General features: G+C 39.1%; 1 protein-coding gene across 1 annotated transcript; it reads left to right on the top strand.

The window, feature by feature from the left end:
* Positions 1 to 8568: 8568 nt before the first annotated feature.
* Positions 8569 to 21307, top strand: LOC113249063 (membrane-spanning 4-domains subfamily A member 3-like). Its single transcript, XM_057317342.1, has 7 exons — positions 8569 to 8623; positions 11791 to 11947; positions 12444 to 12575; positions 13303 to 13359; positions 13974 to 14117; positions 15217 to 15318; positions 20624 to 21307. The coding sequence occupies exons 2-7, from the start codon at positions 11792 to 11794 to the stop codon at positions 20762 to 20764; spliced, it is 732 nt and encodes a 243-aa protein (XP_057173325.1). The 5' UTR covers positions 8569 to 8623; position 11791; the 3' UTR covers positions 20765 to 21307.
* Positions 21308 to 22133: the final 826 nt, after the last annotated feature.

The following is a 22133-nucleotide window of genomic DNA, read 5'->3' as shown; positions in this document are numbered from 1 at the left end:
TGCTTTTTTAAATTTTATGTAATGAATGAGTACTTTGACATTTTTTTGAGTGTGTGTCAATGAAAGAACTTTGATCCCAAAGGAGGATGTTCTTGATCTGGAATTATATCCTCTGCATAGTCAATACTCTAACTGTGAAAAAGTATATGACATTGAGTGGACTCCCAGTTCCAAAGACTGCTTTGTAATCAGGTATCAATGAAAAAATATTTTTTAGGATGTTGACTTTACCATCATGAAAAGTGAGTCATAGTTTGTTCAGAGAAACATGATATTTTTGCTTCAGATATGATTAATAATAAGGGACAGGATTAAAGATCTTTTTAAAAAGTAAATAAGATAGTAAGGGCAGTATCATACTAATAATGTTATCAAGATATAAGAAAAAAATGCACATTTGTTTCCATACCTAATGTAGATCTTCTTTTGGTAACAAAAACAGAGATTTTGAGCATGAGAAGACAATGTTCAGTAACTATCATTGAAACGAAGGTAGGAATAAAGTCAGGATATCATGAAACAATTCTATATAAAGGATCACTGGCCTGCATTAAACACAAATGCAAATTCAACATCTAAATACTAGCTTTCAAATGTGCGTGACTTTTCCCTCCCATTTTGCATTTGAAAGTTATTACAGTGGACCCTGAACAACACAGGGGGCTTTGGACACCCTTCCCACAGTAGAAAACCGACTATAACTTTGGACTCCCCCAAAACTTAACTGCTAGTAGCCCAGTGTTGACTTAGCAATAACATAAACAGTCAATTAACACATACATTTTATGTGACATGTATTATATACTATATTCTTACAATAAAGTAAACTAAAGAAAAGAAAATGTTACTAAGAAAGTCATAAGGAAGAGAAAATACATTTTTAGTACTGTACTATTGGACTATAAAAATCCACATATACGTGGATTGAAACTGCAAGGTTCAAAACTATGTTGTTCAAGGTTCAAGTGTATACAGTGTTTCCTTTTTTGTTTGGTTGGGGCTTTTTGGTCAATCTCCTCAGAATAAAAGACATTAATTTCTGTAAAAGAACCATCAGATTTTACAGAACTTAATAAAGGTAGGTAGAAGAAATACCTGTTTCATCATTATTGTTTTAATATATTTTCCCGATAAATCCGAACACACCTGCACACCATACAGCCAGAAATTTTTATACTGAATTCGAGAGGAAAAGTGAAATTGTAGCTCCGTGGACCATAGCAAATTTCCCATGATTTCATTTGAAAGAGAAATATACACGAAGCGGAGTATCCATTTGCCATCACGATGAAGACAGAAAAGGCGATACTATTTTTTGTTTATACTCAGGATGGTCCATGTGTTCAAATAAAAAAAGAAGATTTCTTGCTGTCGGAGAAGGAAAGCATTCCTAATATGTGGGTGTTTTGCATAACATTTCTGTAGGCAGATCACAAGTAGAAAAGCAAAGGTTTGAAGGCTCAGGCAGACGTGGTTCCAAGCCACCTCCCCAGCTCTGTCAGCGCAGAGACACATGGTGAGTTGTGCCTAGTTTGTGTGATAACTTAGTTGTGTGTCGTTGGTGTGGTCGTTGGTGTGGTGAGTTAATCAGGGGCATCAGGAGGAAGGAAAAGCTGGGTCTAAGAGCGTGCCTGTTACCTTGTGGCTTGTTGAGTCAACTGCTGTGAGTTCTTAAACTCCAGCAAGAGCCTGAACCCAGAGACAAAACAAAAATAACTATACCAGATACGACCTAGGAACAGAGGTGTAAATGAAAGAATTCTACCCAGCAAAACAAAGAAACAAAGTAACAAATCCTTCGTTGTCTCCCCGTGGGGCGGGAATACCAGAACTAGCAGGCAATATTTATTTTCAGCTTCATGGTCAAGATGGTCAACGTTATGTCAAGACCAAAGGATCCGTAAGACACACGCACTCAGGCTAAGATCTTCAGCTTCCTATAACGTAAGTTTACACTGCTTACATAGCCTTTCTGGATCTCAATATAAGGGAGAGTATGTCATTCGGAACTGCCGAGGTACGTTGCTAATTACTTAATAAATGTCAGATTTCCCACCCTTCAAAATGGAAACAATTGCATGGCCTGTTCCTTACATGTAGCACAGTGCCTACCTTTGACTTTAAAATGTGCGTGAACACTAACTACTGCGTGGAATCAAAGAGACCAGTCCTTTTACCTGATCTTTCTGGGCAGCCCATGCTTCCCACGTGTTGTGACTGCACACCGCCCGTGACGGGAGCAGCGCTTGTGAAGACCAACGGCATCGAGGGACACGACTATGGGTCTTCAACGAAGAGATCCAGCCATCCACCAGGGCCGGTCTGGGCCAATGCCTTTCCCTCACGAGGCACAGAACAACCTGCAGAATTTTCTCAAGGGGAAGCCAGTTATTCTTGGGGTAAGTACAGTGAAGGTTAGCTAAGGATTTTGAGGTGGCTCGTGTTCCCCTGAATTTGCTCTGGATCAAAGCTACACGATTACCTGAGAGAAGAGTTCGGAGTGGTCCCACGAATTCCTGTATCAAGAGGAAAATAGGACTTTTAAATAAGAAACCACGTTGGCCAAGTAGCCAAATCACCAAACTGTTTTATATTTGGGAACGCTGAATAAAAACGTAAGCACTGATCACGGACTTCTCCAAATTAAAGTAAGCTTGAGTCATTTACAACCCCCAACTGTGGGGCAAATGATTTTTTTTTTTTTAAAGATTTTATTTATGTGACAGAGAGACAGCCAGCGAGAGAGGGAACACAGCAGGGGAGTGGGAGAGGAAGAAGCAGGCTCCTAGCAGAGGAGCCTGATGTGGGGCTCCATCCCAGAACGCTGGGATCACACCCTGAGCCGAAGGCAGACGCTCAACGACTGCGCTACCCAGGCGCCCCGGCAAATGATTCTAAAAGTAAACCTCAGTCCTCCTAACTCAGAGACATTCTGTCATTTTCTAGGTGAGCCAAATCATGATCGGCCTAATGAACATTTGCCTGTGGATTATGATAAAGGTCTTCCTTTCATTCCACCAACTACATCTAGCACTAGAAAACAGTGCACATACCTTCATTTTCCTTTTGGGACCAATTTTTGTAAGTAAATTGGTATCCCTTTGATTTCTGTATTACTTAGAATTTATGTAAAATCCTTAATAGTTATCATTTAGAAGCACGAAATTTGGGGGGAAGTTTTGAGAAGTATTTAGTGTTAGGAAAAAGGACGACAGAATCATGTATCTGCAGGCTAACTCTTCACACTTTATCTTTGTACAGTTACTTTTATCTGGAACTGTGTCCATTGTGTCTGGAAAGAAGACGACAAAACAGATGGTACGTTTATCTACAGTTTCAGAAAATTCAGAGGCATAGCGTAGACCAGCCTTCGTCTCCAAAATGATCAAGCTGTCTCCGATTCCCAGGTTTTTCTTTGCCTTGAGTTGAGATCCCAGAATGATTCCTTCCCTATTCCCCACAGGTCACATTGTCTCTATCTGGCTCAGATGAGAAATTACCCCATCGCAGATAGCAACCCTGTGCATAATTTTTACGAATTTCAATTTTCTTTGAATTTTAAATAAAATGCACACATATGTACAATCACTTGCCAGGTCCAAGAACAGGGACTCAGTTTCTGATTCTATTTCACATCTGTGGCAGCATTGGGGCAAACACCGTGGCTGCCATATTAACAGGACTGTCACTAATAATCCTTACAATCAGAGTGACCATATCCTATCACCTCTTATCAAGCGTATCAGCTGGTTATTTCATGACTGTAAGTATTGAAAAATTCAGTGACAAAATCTCCTGATATTTATCCATAGATACAAAACTCCTTGCAGATGTCTTTCTCATCATAGGTGGGCAATAGGGCACCACTTAAAACTTGAAGAAAAAGGTCAGGGCCTTGACCCTGAGTGAATAAATATCTCTGAACTATGAATTATTGGTGATGTTAGGACTTAAGCACATCAGGTGAAGCCAAATAAAATCCTTGTTTTAGGTAAGATCAGAATGGGTGCCAACGAATTCACTCAGTGATTGTAATTGCTGTCTTCACTAAGGTAAAGAGAAGTCTAGGTGTTCAGTCCATTCAGCACAATGATAGACAAAGTCCAGGATCCTTTCTAGAAAGTATATATTTAACAAAAGCAACACTGATCTACTGATCATATGGTGAAAATTACTATGAGATATAAAGGGATCCTAAAACATTCTAATTTGGGGGGGCGCCTGGGTGGCACAGCGGTTGGGCGTCTGCCTTCGGCTCAGGGCATGATCCCGGCGTTATGGGATCGAGCCCCACATCAGGCTCTTCCGCTAGGAACCTGCTTCTTCCTCTCCCACTCCCCCTGCTTGTGTTCCCTCTCTCGCTGGCTGTCTCTATCTCTGTCAAATAAATAAATAAAATCTTTAAAAAATAAATAAATAAAACATTCTAATTTTTGGACACCTCAATAAGGCATGGTTTGCAGATGTGCAGGCTTTTGATTGGTTGGTTATGTTGAGAAAAAAAGTGCACAACAGGATCTCACTTCATTTGTGTGAAAATTATAAATAAATGAAATTGCAAATTGGGGGGTCTGTAAATTAGAGTAATTATGTGTATCTCCACCCAGATTCTATCTGAAGGTGAAGCCAGAGTGGGATACTTTACTACCATTGACAGTCTGTGAGAGAGCACGCAGGGCCCGTGGCGGAGTTCCCTTGCTCAGTCCTTCCCTCTTTCCTCCCCGCGGGCTTTGACTTTGCAGGGGATTACGTTTCTGAAGCTCATCCTCGTCCTCCTGGGACTCGTCACCTCAGTGCTGCTGTCTGCGTTTGGATGCAGCGCTGTCTGCTGTGATATGACCTCAGTGAGTACCTGTGATCCAGAGGACTTCGACTGTGTTCTAGGATATTCTTTGCCACTTTCACATTTACCTCTTTAAGTTTTACTGAACCGTTCAAAGCGTACAAAACATCCAAGACCCTCCGTCACATGAGGAGCCCGTCACATTCTGTTTTGCCACTAGTGGCCACGTGCGTAAGATTAGACTGGGCACTAGAGGAAAGTTGCTGGGCTGGACGTAGATGTTTATGTCAGAAAGAGAAGAGTAGGAACACCTGGGTGGCTCAGTCAGTTAAGCATCTGCTTTTGGCTTGGGTCATGATCCCGGGGTCCTGGGATCAAGTCCTACATCGGGCTCCTTTCTTAGCGGGGAGTCTGCTTCTCCCTCTGCTTGCTGCTCCCCCTGCTTGTGCTCTCTCTCTCTCTCCCTCTAGCAGATAAATAAATAAAATCTTTAAAAAAAAAAGAAAAAAAGAAGAAAGAAAGAAAGAAAGAAAGAAAGAAAGAAAGAAAAAAAGAAGAAAGAAAGAAAGAAAGAAAGAAAGAAAGAAAGAAAGAAAGAAAGAGAGAGAAGGGTGGCCCCAAGGAAGGTCTGTGCATTAAGAGAACTAGGGCCATGGGCAAGTGAAATGTCGTATCATATCATGAAATGTCATCTACTGGGTGGTCTTCCTCTACAGGTGGTTGTCGACTTATCCTCCAATGAGCGTGGACTTCCCATGGCTACTCTTTCTCATGACTATGATGAGGTGGCTTTCCAACCCACTTAGTTGTTTGATATGTCAACTTTCGAACCATTCCTGGATTTACTCTAATTGTATTATTGGGAGTAAATCAGTAATCAGGCAGTGAACAGCCTTCAGCGTTCTCAAGGGGAGAGAAAGTCACAGATTTGCTGACGTTGACTCCGCTGTGGTCTCCTACTCTACCCCCAATTATGATTACATTTGGACATGATAAATAAAGCCTATGATTCATCAGCATCACCACTGGCGTCATCTCACACCCTTCGTAATATGAAAAAAGGGAACATACCAGAAAGGTTGTAGGTATTTTGAGACTCTGGTCTGGCCTTGGAGGATAGGTACCAGAACCACTGACTTACATAATTTCTGAGAAGCCATTCATCTCGGACTGTAATGCTAGCGCTGTACAGGGAGTTGTACCATAGGCCAGCTGTGAGATCATGTTGTTACCGACATCATGAAGTCAGTTACGGTCTTTTAACCTCGGGGTCCTATAAAACCAATCCAATGAGTAAAGTGTGACTGACGTTTTAAATGGGAAAATACAGGGGCACCTGGTGGCTCAGTCGGCTAAGCATCTGCCTTCGGCTCAGGTCATGATCCCAGGATCCTGGGATGGAGTCCTGCATCCAGCTCCCTTCTCAGCAGAGAGCCTGCTTCTCTCTTCCTCTGCCCTCTCCCCTCTCCCCACTGGTGCTCTCTCTCTCTTTCACTCTCTCTCATTCTCTCAAATAAATGAGTAAAATCTTTTTTTAAAAAAAAGGAACGTACACACACTTTCTGCACACAGGTTCTGCTTTTTCCGTGATTGATGCCCCACAGGTCCTTAGTCTCCTTTGCTTCATGGATTCTGATACAGCCTGAAATAACCCACACACTACTTGACAAGGGCACAGTCATCGTCACATTTTGACTTTTTTGAAAGGCCTGTAACACTATCAAGTTTGTAAGCTGTAGTCAAAGTCATAGGTGGCCTCTCTTAGGATATGTCTAACCAAAATTTAAGGTGGTGCTAGCAGATGGCTTAATACAATCCTGCCTGTACCACCTGCAAGAGGATGAGACACTGGCAATCACGGTATGATTCTGACTTAACTGTTGTCACAGTTTGAGAGCATGCTGTCAACTACTATATAGTAATTGGCACTTAACACTGTCTTAGACGGTAGACTCTGATCTATGGGGACAAAAAAAATGTAGAAAAAACATCCAATTATGGTCTAACAAATTAAACTTTATCTCTTATCTTTTTTAAATGATTTTTTTCAGAAAGCCAAGTCTACTCTACACTACTCAACTGGATTTTTTTAAAGATTCTTTAGGATTTTCTATATATAGATTGTATCTTCAATAGGGATATTTATATTTCTTAATTTCCAAACTGTAGGTCTTTTCTTTCTTTTCTTGCCATATTACATTGGCTATGACTTCCAGTAGATGTTGAACAGGACTGAGGAGGGAAGATACACTAGTATTGGGAGACAGGGGAGTATATTTAGTAGGTCACCATTGGGTATGTTGTAACTGTAGGTTTTTGTATATGGCTTTTTCCAGATAATGGGAATTACCCTCTATTCCTAGTTTCTTGAGAGTTTTTTCTTTATCATGAATAAATAAGTTTTGTCAAATAGATTTTCTGTATCTTGAGAAGATCATATGGGCTTTTGTATTTATTCTGATAATATGATGAATTGTATACATTGATTTTTTTTCTTCAACCAGTGTTGCTTTCTTGAAATAAGCCCCATTAGTTGTGGTGTATTATACTTTGTTTGGATTTGATTTGATAAAATTTTAAGTAGTTTTGCATCTATATTGAAAGTTATTGCTATGTAGTTCTTACGACATCTTTGTCTTATTTTGGTTTTGGAGTAATGCTGACCTTGTAAAATAGAAGGGATTATGTCAAATTATTTTTTTCCTTAAATATTTGGTGGAATTAGCCAGTGATATGATTAAAAAGATGGAGTTGGTTTTGTTGTTGTTGTTGAAATGGTTTTGTCTATACATTCAATTTCTTTAGTAGACATTATACTATTGAGACCATCTATTCTTGAGTCATTCATAATTTATGTCTTTCAAGTAATTCTACTTCCTTCAAGATGTTAAATTTGTTCACAGTATTTCTTTATTTTCCTTTTAACATCTCTGCATTCTGCAGTGAAATCCTTTCTTTTATTCCTTACGTTGATAACTTTTGTCTTCTCTCTTCTTTCTTTGGTCAATCTGAACAAAGTTTAATCCATTTTGTTGATTTTTATTGTAATGTCATCTTAATACAGTTCTATGTTAATACTTTGCTTGGTATACTTGAGCCTGATCTGAGATAGATAGAGGATAGATAGATAGATATTCCTGAAATTTAAGTATTATTGGAAATATATTTATTTTTTGTTTTGTTTATGTTTATTTTATTTTAGTGAAGGTATAGTTAATGAGGTGCTAAAGCAAAGACCAAGAGAAGCTGGTTGAAAAAATGAATTTCTTAGAAATTGCTCCAAAGGAAATAATTCTATTTAGTAAGTTAACAGAACAAATACAGGGCGCCTGGGTGGCACAGCGGTTAAGAGTCTGCCTTCGGCTCAGGGCGTGATCCCGGCGTTATGGGATCGAGCCCCACATCAGGCTCCTCTGCTATGAGCCTGCTTCTTCCTCTCCCACTCCCCCTGCTTGTGTTCCCTCTCTCACTGGCTGTCTCTCTCTCTGTCAAATAAATAAATAAAATCTTAAAAAAAAAAAGAACAAATACAGTCTTTGTCAGATTAATGGAAAGAAATGGAAAGAGAATGTGTGGAAATAAAACTCGGTTGGTATTGGAGATTATGGTTATAATGCTTCTAATTTCGTGCAACAAAACAGGATGTATATCAACTTTGTCTGAATACATCAGAACCGCTTATCTGGAGTTCTAGGTGTGCAAATACAGCAAATGAGGAAACACAGAGATCGAAACATAGATTTTCCTCCCCCACATGTTGGTACAGTCCTTGATAGACACAGAAGAGACAGAAAGCTTCAGACTACAGGCTCTCACATCTGTGCAGTGGAATAAACCTAGGTAGGTAGAACTTTTTTTTCCCCCCATTATCCAGAGCACCAGAAAGCACTTTTGTCTATGTTCTGAGAGGCACAGATGTAGGACCTGTCAGACAGACTGGGCAGAATGTTGGCTCAAGGCAGAGACAGCTCTTCCTTTCTTTCCACTGGTAGATACTCAATGCCAAATATTTCAGGAATTTTTTTTAGATAATGTAGAAAGTTCCAGTGACTTAGACACATTTGATCTTGTCTTCGTTCCTGCTTTCTGACTTTCTGATTATGCAAGCACACTTTACGCATCGGCAGATAGAGAGTAAGGCTTAGCATGAAAAAGGAAGTTGGTCTCCAGCCCTATTTTCTAGCAGACCCAATTTAAGATACGGGGGAATAATTCGGTTAGAATTGTGACATTGAAACTTTTTTGTTTACAACATGCAAGTGCAATTCGGAACGTCAAGACTGGACGTGGTGAGCCAGCTAAGTTCACAATAGTTCTCTTAGTGAGAATCATGAGAGTTTCATAACTGATCTTGCAGACGTACAATGAGGAGGATTAGGTGGTTTGGAAGTTATGTTAACTTATAAAGGATAATAGGGCTTTGAAGTTAATACTTAAGGTGAGAACCATGTGGTAAACGAGGCTAATTTTTGTATTGTGGAGTAACCAAGAAATACTGCAATGTCCTTTCTAAATAGGCAACAGAGGTGAAAGAGCAACATTTGTTAGAAAGATGATGACTTTAAATGTGAAAATCCCACTCAAAATATTGAACAGTTGGATGGTGGCTTAAAGGAGCAAAGGCTGAACCACAGGCTTAAGATTTGATAGACTATTACAGTATCTAATAACATATGTGCAATAAAAATCATTAAAGTGAATTTTAGGGCGTAAAAATGTGCTCAGTAAATATTATGGTCAATATTTTGAACCTAAAATCCATATCTGTTGAGTGAATAGATGAGTAAATAATGACATTCACATGAGGAGTGATAGGAGATACTTTTTGGAGTCAACAGTTTCTTTTCTTTTCTTTCTTTTTTTTTTAAGATTTTTATTTATGTATTTGACAGAGAGGCAGCCAGCGAGAGAGGGAACACAAGCAGGATGAGTGGGAGAGGAAGAAGCAGGCTCTCAGCGGAGGAGCCTGATGTGGGGCTCGATCCCAGAACTCCGGGATCACGCCCTGAGCCGAAGGCAGACGTTTAACGACTGAGCCACCCGGGTGTCCCACAACAGTTTATTTTCACCCCGACAAAATTATACTGAAAGATATGGCTCCCTCAAACACTCAAACATGTTATGTGTGGGCTTCAGGAGGCTAAATAAGGGGTGTGTTAGTCTGAGCCTGGCTTTATCTCAAGAGCAGATTCTTACTTATCAGACCTATGACTCTTTGGTCCCACATCTGTAAATATGTCTGTGGATTTGGGCAAGTTATTTACCATCTTTGGATAAGGGGTCACATTTTAAAAAGATATAATAACTGGTTGATGAGATACTCTTTATTTACGAAGTATTAGTGGTCAAGACTCATCTACTAAAGAAATAGAAAAAGAAATGTTCTTGTTAGCACTTCCAGTGTGATCACATAAGATCAATTCCTTGTTTAAACTCCTTAATTGAAAGCAGCTATTGGGAATCGAAAAATTGAATACTTAGGATTTATCTTAAGTGTCCTGTAAGAGTTCCATGTCATGATAGCTTAATCTTTTCATTAGAACTGCTAAGAAATTTGCACATACAAACATTACTGGGACCAGTGTACAATGCTACCTCTTTTTTTTTTTTTTAAAGAAATTTGGCATGGATCTCAAGAGTCAGAAACTATGTTTCCACTTTGATCCAGGAATTTTATACATAAGCAGTTATAGAAAGGGCCTAATTCCATATAATCAGCATAATTGGAGGATAAAACATAAAAAGAAATTGTGTAAAGTATAATCAAGACTTAGTTAAAACATTATAGGGAGAGTAATAGAATTCATAAATACCAATGCAATAAGGAATAAAGTCTGCCCCTATTTTCCAAACTTAATTTAATGTTAGCAAATATTCATAAAATTGATATAGAAGATGGTAAAGAAATAAAAAGCTAATATTTAGGGGGGGAAAGGTTAAAAATGAGTTAGTTTTCAAGGGTGGCCTTTGTGGGGTTTGTTCTGCCATGGAAATCCATCATCGTTTTTGACAAGTGCCAAAGCACATCCCAACTTCTTAAGAAGATAATTGAGAGTTTATGCTACTTTTATTACCTCTCTGATGATACTGGGAAAATTGGATACATCATTTCCAGTGTCACACGTAGGAGGCATAAGCATGATTATATTTTATGTTGACAAACCTGGGGCTTCATCTAAATATAGCATTCATCGTCACACAGAAATTAAAGGTAAGGTGGCTTTTATATAGTGTATTCCCAGGTCTCTCCTATTTCCCTAGCATAATTATGGACACTACTCCGATTTCTTTCATTCTCAAAACTATCTTGGATTAGATGATAAATTATTTGATATATTTAATTAAAATAAAGGGAAATTTCTTTCATTCAAATCTATTTGCCTTTATTTATTTTGCTAAAGATTTTATTTATTTGTGTGTGAGAGAGAGAGCACAAGCAGGGGGAGCAGCAGCCAGAGGGAGAAGCAGGCTCCCTGCTGAGCAAGGAGTTCATCTCAGGACTCGATCCCAGGACCCTGGGATCATGACCTGAGCAGAAGGCAAACACCCCACAACTGAGCCACCCAGGTGTCCCTCTATTTGCCTTTAAGCCCCAGGTTATTTTCACTCCACTCGGGATAAGTCTAAATAGATATATCACAACTCCCATGGTGGGTACTTTTTTACAAGCCTGTGGCCACGTGCAACTTTAAAAGAAACAAACAAGCAAAAAGCAGTCTTGAGATTTACAGCATTCCTTAACCTGGGAGGATACCTTATAGTCACGTAGGATTTGATATTCCTCAACTTCTGTCCTCTCTATCCTTACTTTACACTGCTGTTTATCACACGAGTGATACCAGAGTCAGCAGCAGGGACACATGAATATCACTTGGCCAGTGATATTATCATATATGATAAAGACGTTGATAAAAGAAGCCCAGTATCTACTTCTGTTACAAGATTAACAGTATTGGTCCTATGATGGTGCATATCTGATGCTATTAACAGATGACCGTCTGTTACAGAATGAACAAAACTTTGGGTTCTGATAGGATGCCTGGGGACATTCCTCCAAACCAAAACCAAAGTACCCCATTGGGAACGACAGAAACATCTAGTCCCCTGAAACATCTACTAGACAAGCTGCAGAAATTCCCGAAGGGGAATCTAGAAGCACTGGGGGTAAGTAAGTAAACCTCTAATAATGAATTCTGAACCAGGAGAAACCGGGGAATCTATTGAGGGTGAAGGATAATTCTGGCTAATGAAGTGGTTGGCATAGGGGGACCAGGTGATGACCTGTGTCAACCATTGTGTGGAGTGGAAAAAAAGCCACGTTGATTAAAAGCAAGGGACCATGTTTATATGGGGGAGGGGTGCAGTAAGAGGAGACTATAAAAGTCCTAAGCTCTTGGGTGAGCCTCACTGTGACCGTATCTTATTATAGCAAAGCTGCCCCATATGGACTGGCCTCTGAAAAAAAAGCACTTTCCAGGATCTGACTCCTCTTAGCATATCTTTTAATAATATTCAAGGGGATCCATCCTATGGATGACCATGATGTTTGGACCAAGTGATCCTCTCTCCTGAAAAATGCTCACCATTGTCTTTAAAGCACGTATTTTTGTTTCGTTAATTTCGATGGTTGGTAATTTGGTTTGTTTTGTCTCTTATTCAGGTGGCTCAGATTATGATTGGTGTGAAATGCTTCTTTTATGGGATAATTGGATTTCTTGCTCCTAATTCTGAAATGTACAGAATCTTTTTCTTCTCAATTTACACAGGCTTCTCTTTCTGGGGAGCGTTGTCTGTGAGTATCTCACTTACATCTCCAATTATAATTATTCAGTCATTTACTCATTCATTCATCAACTCAACACACAACTTGTATGGCATCTTGCCAATTCTAGAATACTTGCAAAGATACTTAGTCAAGATTGAATTTCCAACCTGAACTTTAATATATATAATGTAACGATGCCCCTAAATTCTATTCATTACTGTATAGTATGAAGCTATTCAGTATAATCTTGCTGTTTTGCTTGAGGAGAAAATCCTGGGTTTGACACAGGGAAGAAGTGTCCCTGAAATGTAATAATATTTGGATCGGAGAAGATGCTGGGGGTAGGGAAGTGTTACTTTTCTTAAGTCATCAATCTTCTTGGCCAAATACATTGAGAAAAATGCCATGTAATCTGAGCTCACATTTTCCTTTTTCTGCACCCCAAAGTGTGTCTTTGAATTATATTTACTTATTTTCTCCACATTGTATAAGTCATTTCTGCTGTGGTTTTTGTGTCCACTTCTCTTATTTAGTGCAAGGAATTTTACTATTCATAAGAATAAAAGGATAACGATGGTACTTTAATCGTACGGCGCACACAGTTTAATGACCTGCTTTCCTCTGAGATCTGAAGGGATGGCCTGGGAGGCGGGGGTCAGTAGATAGGAACAGAGATATGCAACTGGCAACGGGGTGGGAGGTTGAGTTGGAAGAAGTTGCTACTCTGCAGACAGCTTTCTTATCTTACAAACAGTTTATCATTTCTGGAATTCTGACTGTTGTGTCTGCCAAGAAGCCAACAAAATCACTGGTAAGCACGTTTTCCATTTGTCGTTCAGGCAGAAAATGAGAACTTGTAACACTCTGACTTTCCCATGTGAAGCCCAGTCACCCGGGGGATTCATCATTTGTAGTACATTTCATCATGTAACTGTCCATTTGGCCCAATGAATCATGTGATCATCCTATGGCTAGACACACACAAGCTAGATCTCCTGGGATTTTAGAAATTCTGATCCCCATATCTCGTCACCAGAAGAAGAATGTGTAAAGACTTATCTAGCTATTCAAGCCTTTTTACGGTGTGGGGTAGGGGGGTGTTAATAAAGATAAAAGCATGGCTTAGGCTTGAGCAAGGCAGACTTACGTTTGGCGGAGGGAGGAGCTAATACAGGGTCAGAAACTAGAGACGCTAAAATGCCCATAATGTTTTTATCCTATCCGTGGTATGTGTTTAAGAAAGATCAATCCTCTCCAACTTTTCTCCTCCCAATTGTGCTTTGCCATTGAACGGAATTAGCAATAAACGGATGACGAATGCCTAGAGATCCACGGCTAAGTTAAGTCAGAATTCTCCTCCCCGTGTGTAGGGTCTAGAAACCCCTGGTCCTTAACTTATAAGCTAGTTATTTCCTTTTTTTTCAGCTGAGAGGGAATCTAGGTGCCAACGCTCTCAGCACCCTGGTCTCGATTGTTGGGATCTGTATTCTGTCCTACAATTTCACAAAAAATGGCCTCTATGATTGCAAGAAGGAAACTCTCTGTTTGGGCATCAAATCAGTTGGAACTGTAAGTATTATCCTCCTGAACTCTGGGAAGACTGAATGCTTATCTGAGCATGATGAAGATGACACATGGTCGTTGGTATATTTCAAGAACACGACAAAAATTCTTGCTTGCAGATTCCTTTCAAACCATCTCTACAGGTGTCATATTTCGAAAGAGAAAAAAAATATTTCTTCACAATAGAAAAGAGCCCCAAGTTCTGTGAGCTAAATTTTATTTTTCAAGAAAAAATGGTGAAGAGATGGAATGATATTAAAATCTGAGTCAAAGATTGGGGTAATTCTTACTTTATACTTTATTATTTTTAAATTATTTTCTATCATAATATTCATTACTGCTAGGAATTTTTAAAAAGTATTACCCAAAGCTACATGGAGAATGAATAGTTATTCTGACTTGCCTCTACCTGAGAGTAGACCTTTTTTTTGCAATAAAGCCATGTGAAAGTAATGGAAAGTGATGGAAAGAGTGGTCTGAGGAAGAGGAAAAAGAAATCAGTAAGAAACCAGTAAAAGAAACCAGGAACACTAGTTGGAAGACACATTTCCTTATTAGGAAAATGACCAAAAAGTTTCACACCCTAAAGTATATTCCAAATTTGGGAAACTTTCTGGTTTTCATTAGAATTGAGTCTAATGGAAAACTGGAAAATTTCAGTATCTCACTGGGGAGATCTGAAGCCCTGCCATTTCTGCCTGGAATATGGAGAAGGGTCAGCTTTGTAAGCACTGGCAACATTTCTGATATCTATGACAGGCTAGTAATAACTTCAATAATAGTATAACTAATAACCCACCACTACCACCACTACCACCAATAATATTAATAATAATAAGTGGAATAATCATTGTGAATTCTGAAATGTCATCAAGTTTAACTTCCCACATTGTATTAGTATATTCAAGAATATCGACTATCATCTCCAACTCTTGTTTTTCTATAGCAGCACATATATTTCCGGGTTCGGATCCAACCTCATGCCACCATTTTGGATAATGTAATGTGCTGCCTTTTGAGGGCCTGGCGTGGGGCTCTGAGATAAAACTTTCCAAACTATCATCAGGGTGGAAGGTAATGCATGACATTTTATTTTCTTCAACAGGGACTTGTGATTGTCCTAATTATCCTAACTTGTCTGCAAATTTTAATTTCACTTCCTCTCTCCATGCTCAACTATAAAGTGGATGACAAGAATATTCACTGGGTAAGTACAATTCTTGGAAGAATGAGGATGATTTCAACTATTTCATTAAATGAGGTTGTCAGTGACTTTTTTTTTTTTTTACCTTTGGTAAAATGAACAAAAACATAAACTCTAAGTGATTCGGTGGACAACGTGGGAGCTACTTATGTGTTGTGCACACTTGGAATACACGGTGTATACTTCTCTAGTCCGTACAGAAACTCTCACTCATGGGCATATATCCACGAACTTTCATCCAGCCGGCCAGCCATTAATTTACTGTACGAAGTATACTCGCTAGTGTGATGAATATACCAAGTATCTATCATCCGAAAAATAATAAAATCAAGGTATAATTGATTTAAAAACCTGAAGGAGATGAAATATATGATTCCAGGTATATACAATTGAAAATACAATAGACTAAGAAACACAAATATAGTTAGAATTTTATGTTTTATTATCACACTTAACAAATATAGGTAATACAGCACTAGTAGCATACTTTCCCCAACCTCATCACCTGGTTCTTTTTTTTTTTTTTTTTTAAGATTTTGTTTATTTATTTGACAGAGATAGAGACAGCCAGCGAGAGAGGGAACACAAGCAGGGGGAGTGGGAGAGGAAGAAGCAGGCCCACAGCAGAGAAGCCTGATGTGGGGCTCGATCCCATAACGCTGGGATCACGCCCTGAGCCGAAGGCAGACGCTTAACCGCTGTGCCATCCAGGCGCCCCCACCTGGTTCTTTTTGCGTGTTGAAATTATGGCCACGGCTGTGTGTCAGTTAGAGTTAATTCAAACAGAAAATGGAAAGGTTTATGGCATCCGAACTCCCCTCATTTCAAGTGTATAACATTTATCGCAAGCATTGGATTCCATGATTCTAAGGGCTCGTTAAGCAAGTCTGAATTCCTCAGGGCAGTCAGTCATGGGTGGAACGGACCCACGAGCATGGCAAAAGGTAGAATTTCTTCTCTTCCACGTTTTATTTTAAGCCAGAAGAAGCCAGGCTTTACCTTCACTGCTTTGGAAACCCCCTCAGTTCGTTATCCAACTGTGCCATTTACCAGTTACGCTTTCCACATAACTGTCAGAGAACATTCTGTTAGACTTCTGCCGCTGCACCACAAGACCCTCTCTCCAGTTTCCAGTCATGTGTTCCTTCCTCCCTTCTTTCTGAGCCACACTGACAGCATTCTCAATGTCTTTATTTCCGCTAACCTCCGTTTGAGACATTTTAGGCTTTCTCTATACTGTTCCTCAAAATTTTTCTCCTCAAAGTTTTGTTCTTGAAAATTTTTCTCCTCAAAATTTTCCTCAAACTTGTTTCATCCCGCTGCCTAATTCCAAAGCCACTCCTGTATCCTAGGGATTTATTTACATATCCTAGATATATTTATAGTAATAATATTGTATTGTTACCCATTTCCAGTACCAAAGTACATGATAATTTTTTGTTGTTGCCTGACAAGTTGCCACAAGCATATCAGCTTAAAACAATACCTACCACCTACTTCTTACCTCACGCTCTGTAGATCAGAAGTCTAGGTGGACCGGACTGGGTGCTCTACTCAGAATCTCATAAGGCTGAAGTCCATGTACTAGAGGCACCAGACTCCTGGAAACTCTGGAATGGTCTGCTAGCTCATTGTTGTTGTTGGCAGAATTTGGTTGCTTGTGATTATGGGACTGAGATGGTTGGCCAGGATTCACTTACGCTCAGCTCCTAGAAGCCCTCTTGGATCTTTTCAAGTGGTTCCCTCCATTTCAGCAACAGAGAACTTCCTCCTTGTCAAACATTTCTCATGCTTTGAATCTCTCTGACTTCCTCTTCTACCATCCAGAGAACATTCTGTTTTTAAAAGACTCCTGTAATTATATTAGGCTCATCCAAATAACGTCTTTTTGGTCATATGATATAACATACTTACAGTAATGACACCATGATATTTGGCCCACCTCAGCTCCTTTCTTCATACTTGCGCAGCGTGCAGTGAGAAAAGATATAGAGAAGGGGAAGACATATTTATTCTTTCAAGGTCATGGATTTGAAATGAAATGTACCCACTAGACCAACATGTGTCACACGATCACACTGAACTATCATAGACGCTGCAGAATTCCGTCAGGCTCAAATCTAGCTAAAGTAGACTGACTTTCTGTTACTAAAGGAAGGTGAGGAACATTCTCGATCTCATTCTTCTCTATAGCCCCAAATATAAACATCGACCTTCCCCCTCACACCTAAGATACACTCACCAACTCACAAAGGTTGATAACCCAAACCATTTATTGCCCTGGAATCTTTGCGTATATGTACTTCTCTCCCACAAATCCAGAAATAGCTCGTTGCAATGAGGGCGGAAAGACAGATGATTTGCCCCATCTCTGCTCACACCCATGATAGATATGCGGAATGGACGGAAGATAATGATCAAACTTCAACCTGGAGAGAAAAAGAGAATTGTGAAATCACTGATCTGTAATATTACACAATTTTGGAAGGCAGGAATTATGGAGATTTTCTGCCCCCCAAAATGGCATAAAATATTTAAGTTATACCATAGTTCATGTCTCTGGGAGGTATTAACTTATCTGTTTTCCTCTCTGGCTCTTTGGACACTAATTTTCACGTCCATCATGTCTGCATTGGAGAATATACTCTTCTTAGATATTTCTCAGTATTGGTGTCCTTCTCTCTGATGGTATCGGTGGTGTTGGAATTGCTTTATATTTCAAATATTCCCTGGCTATTTAAGCCAGGTCTTTGCTTTCTATGGCAACATATTTTCAGCAGAAACAGAAATGGAGAAGTAAATCTTTTAGTCTCAAAATATGGCTTCCACTTCTGGATCAATGAAGGAGTTCCAGCTCCTACTGTCACATCCACATCCCAACCAGCAGAAAGGAGAAGGGAAATGGGAATACATACCCTTCTTTTTAAGTGTGTAACTCCAAAGTGAGACATGCTATTTATTCGCACGTTTTGCTGGTAAGTAGTTAAATATTTGCCCATGCTTAGCTGCAAGAGAGTCTAGGAAATATAGTCACAATTTTATCTCCATTATCCAGGTTAAAAACAAGTCATATTGCTAAGAGAAGGGAAATGTTAGTAACAGCTCTGTAGGTTAAGTATTACTTGAAATCTATGAAAATACAATAATCATCCTCTGTTTTAAAAACCTCACATTACTTTCTGTCATCAAATAATCATTAATTATGAGACCGATATCAAATCACAAATACAAAATGCAAAAATACTTAAAATTGTATATGCATAATCATACATAACGTGTTCAGACACTCAAAAATTTACGTTCTATTATCAGCTCATCTTTCTCCAGCCCATCAGCAATGCACCATAGGGACAAATGTCCCAATAATAGCGGGGCTGAAAGTCTTCATACCGAAATGATTAAAGAAGGCAAAAAGCTCTATTATATCTCCCTATTTCTGTTGTTCAAGAATTATTTTAGTGGGTATGCTTATATTTTCCTTTATCTTCCTAAAAACTAAACGGTAATAAGCCAGGCAGACTGATACCCAGCTGGCTAAATATCTGGAAAAAAGTGATCATTGAGTAGTTGTGTTTTTAAAAATTTTTTATTTAAGTTACAGTTAGTTAACATACAGTGTAATATTAGCTTCACGGGGTGTGGAGACACACTCATCCTGGGAAATGGGTGTGGCCGGAAAGGGGGCCACCCCCGCCCATTGCACAGTGCACCTTCTTGGGGACCCTGGTGCTAAACCATTCTCAGACGACCTGCTTCTGGGTGGGGTTTTCATTCGTAGCAGAGCGGCTCCTTTGTTGTGATCTGTTGAAGGTCAGCACTCGACACAAGGGTTTGTAAATAAAATGTAAATAAAATTTAAAAACTATTAGCTTCAGGTGTACAAGACTGTGATTCATCACTCCCGTGCAACACCCGGTGCTCATCACGACAAATGCACTCCTTACCCCCATCACCTGTGTCACTCAGCCCCCCACCCACCTCCCCTCTGGTAACCATCATAGTTAAGAGTCTGCTTCTTAGTTTGCCTGTCTCTCTCTTTTTTCCCTCTGCTCATTTTTTTGCTACTTAAATGCTACATATGAATGGAATTCTATGGTTTTTGTCTTTCTCTTACTGACTTATTTTGCTTAGCATAATACTCTCTAGCTCCATCCATATTGCTGTGAATGGCAACATATCATTCTTTTTTATGGCTGAGTAATATTCCCTTGTATATGTGGACCATATCTTCTTCATCCATTCGTCAGTTGATGGACACTTGGGCTGTTTCCATAACGTGGCTATTGTAGATAATGCTGCTATAAACATTTGAGGTGCATGTATCCCTTTGAATTAGTATTTTTGTATCTTTTCGGTGAATACCTAGTACCGTAATTGCTGAGTAGCATTGGGTAGTTCTATTTCTAACTTTTTGAGGAACCTCCATACTATGGCTGCCCCAGTTTGCATTCCCACCAACAGTGCAAGAGAGTTCTCCTTTCTCCACATCCTCTCCAACACATGTTGTTCCTTGTGTTGTTGATTTTAACCATTCTGACAGGTGTGAGGTGAGAGCTCATTGTAACTTTGGTTTGCATTTCCCCGATGAGCAGTGATGTTGAGCATCTTTTCATGTGTCTGTTGGCCATCTGTATGTCTTCTTTGCAAAAATGTGTATTTCTGTCTTCTGCCCATTTTTAATTGGATTATTTGGTTTTTGGGTGTTGAGTTTTATAAGCTCTTTATATGTTTTGTATACTAACCCTTTATCAGATATGTCACTTGCAAATATCTTCTCCCATTCCATAGGTTGACATTTAGTTTTATTATTTCCTTCACTGTGCAGAAGCTTTTTATTTTTATGAAGTCCCAATAGTTCATTTTTGCTTTTGTTTCCCTTGCCTCAGGAGACATATCTAGAAAGAAGTTGCTATGGTCAATGTCAAAGAGGTTGCTGCCTGTGTTCTCCTCTAGGATTTTTACGGTTTCATGTTTCATACTTAGGTCTTAAATCCATTTCAAATTTATTTGTCTCTGTGGCATAAAAAAGTGGTCCAGTTTCATTCTTTTGCATGTTGCTGTCCAGTGTTCCCAACACCATTTGTTGAATCATTGGGTAGTATTAGTCATAACTGAAATTGACCCCACGCCCCCCTCTACCTTTTCTGGAGAGCAGCCAGTAGGCTCCCCAGGGCCCAAAGTCCACACAATTTATCGTTGGAGTAAGAGAAGATGTATTTGGAGACAAATCATTGAGGACTTGAAGTATATTATTCTTAATGGCTTATGTACAGTCTTTACAGATTATTCTTTGGTTTTTTTTTAACAGATTTCTATATTGTTTTGCTGGAAAACACCTTCTGAAGATCTTTACCAAGACTTGTTTCCTCAAACTTCAATCTATCAAGAACTTGAACGTAAGAAAGAAACACCTTCACGTTATCCCACAGATACTAGCAAACAAATATGAGACTGCTCTTCTGTATTTTCCACCCACAGTGACAGCAAGAAGCTCATCCTGTGACCACCAAGGCATAAATAGACCCATGTGGGGATACAACTGTGGGGTTCAGAGTCATAAAGATAGAACTGGCATTTATAACATTAAGAATTTGGTTGTCACGACTTTTTTTTTTTTGTTATGGTTGGATGTCATCACAAGCTAGGTTTATGCTCTGTTAGAAAACTTAACCCAGAAATATTGACGGCTTAGCACACCAGAAGTTCATTGACTTCCTACCTTACATGTTCATTATTAGTTGGCTATTTGCTTTAGACCCATGCTGATATGGGTTCTATCAAATAGCATGATCTCTGGGAAAAGTTCTTTGATTTTGCCAATGTAAGGAAAGAAAAAGTTAGAAGTTGGACCTTTGGCAATTAGATACTTTGGTCTGGAAGAAGCATGTCACCTTTTGCCACAGCCCATTAAATGGTCATCTTCCCAGCACTGTGTGGGAGACAGGAAGTGTAGGGTGAGATAAAGTGCCTCCAAAGTTTAATGTTCAATGAAAAACGGTGAAGTAAACTTAGAGTTTCCTGAACTAATTGTGAAAATAATTTGCATGTTTGGTCCATCACTTTTACACTCTGTGACTTTTGATGTGTCTCTTCTGTGACTAAACATCGGTTTCTTTATCTCTTGAATGATCTAGCTTGTGCTTACTCAGTTCAGATTGGGATAGTCATCAAGGAAAACAGGAAATAAAGGGCAAAAATACTTTTAACTATATGAAACACTGCAACCGACAACTATTTATATGTATATATATATAACCTATAGGTTACACCATTTCATTAATATAGTGTCAGGTTAATTAATCATGCTGCATCATTCTAGGGACATTAAGCTTTTCCGGTGATATTTTATGTAAATAAGCTCATATATAAAAGCTTGTGCTGCTCAATTGGCCCACTGACAACTAATCAAAATGTTAGCCCATTCCTCTTGAATAATACAGCCAAAAATTTTCAAAGTAGTTTTCAAAGTAAAATTAATATTATGTTCCATGAGATCAAACAATTCCATTTCTGTTCTACACAACACAATAACCACTAGACACATATGGCAATTTAAATTGAAATTATTTAAAATTTAAAAAAAATTAAAGACTCTTTTCTTAGTCTCAGGAACCATATTCCAAGTTGTCAATGACCACTTGTGGCTGGTCCAAAATATTTAAGGGAAAAGATGGGGAAAACTAAAAGGAAAAATAGGCAAATATACTATTATATTTGGAGACCTCAACACCTCTTTGACAGCAACTGACATATCAACCAGGCAGAGAAGCAGTAAGGGTGTGACCTCAGCAGCTGTATCAACCAGGTGATCTAATTGA

This window comes from Ursus arctos, unplaced genomic scaffold (assembly GCF_023065955.2).
Source record: "Ursus arctos isolate Adak ecotype North America unplaced genomic scaffold, UrsArc2.0 scaffold_23, whole genome shotgun sequence".
Taxonomy (NCBI): domain Eukaryota; kingdom Metazoa; phylum Chordata; class Mammalia; order Carnivora; family Ursidae; genus Ursus; species Ursus arctos.
Note: the sequence above shows the minus strand (reverse complement) of the source record. Positions and strands in the feature narration are given on the sequence as shown.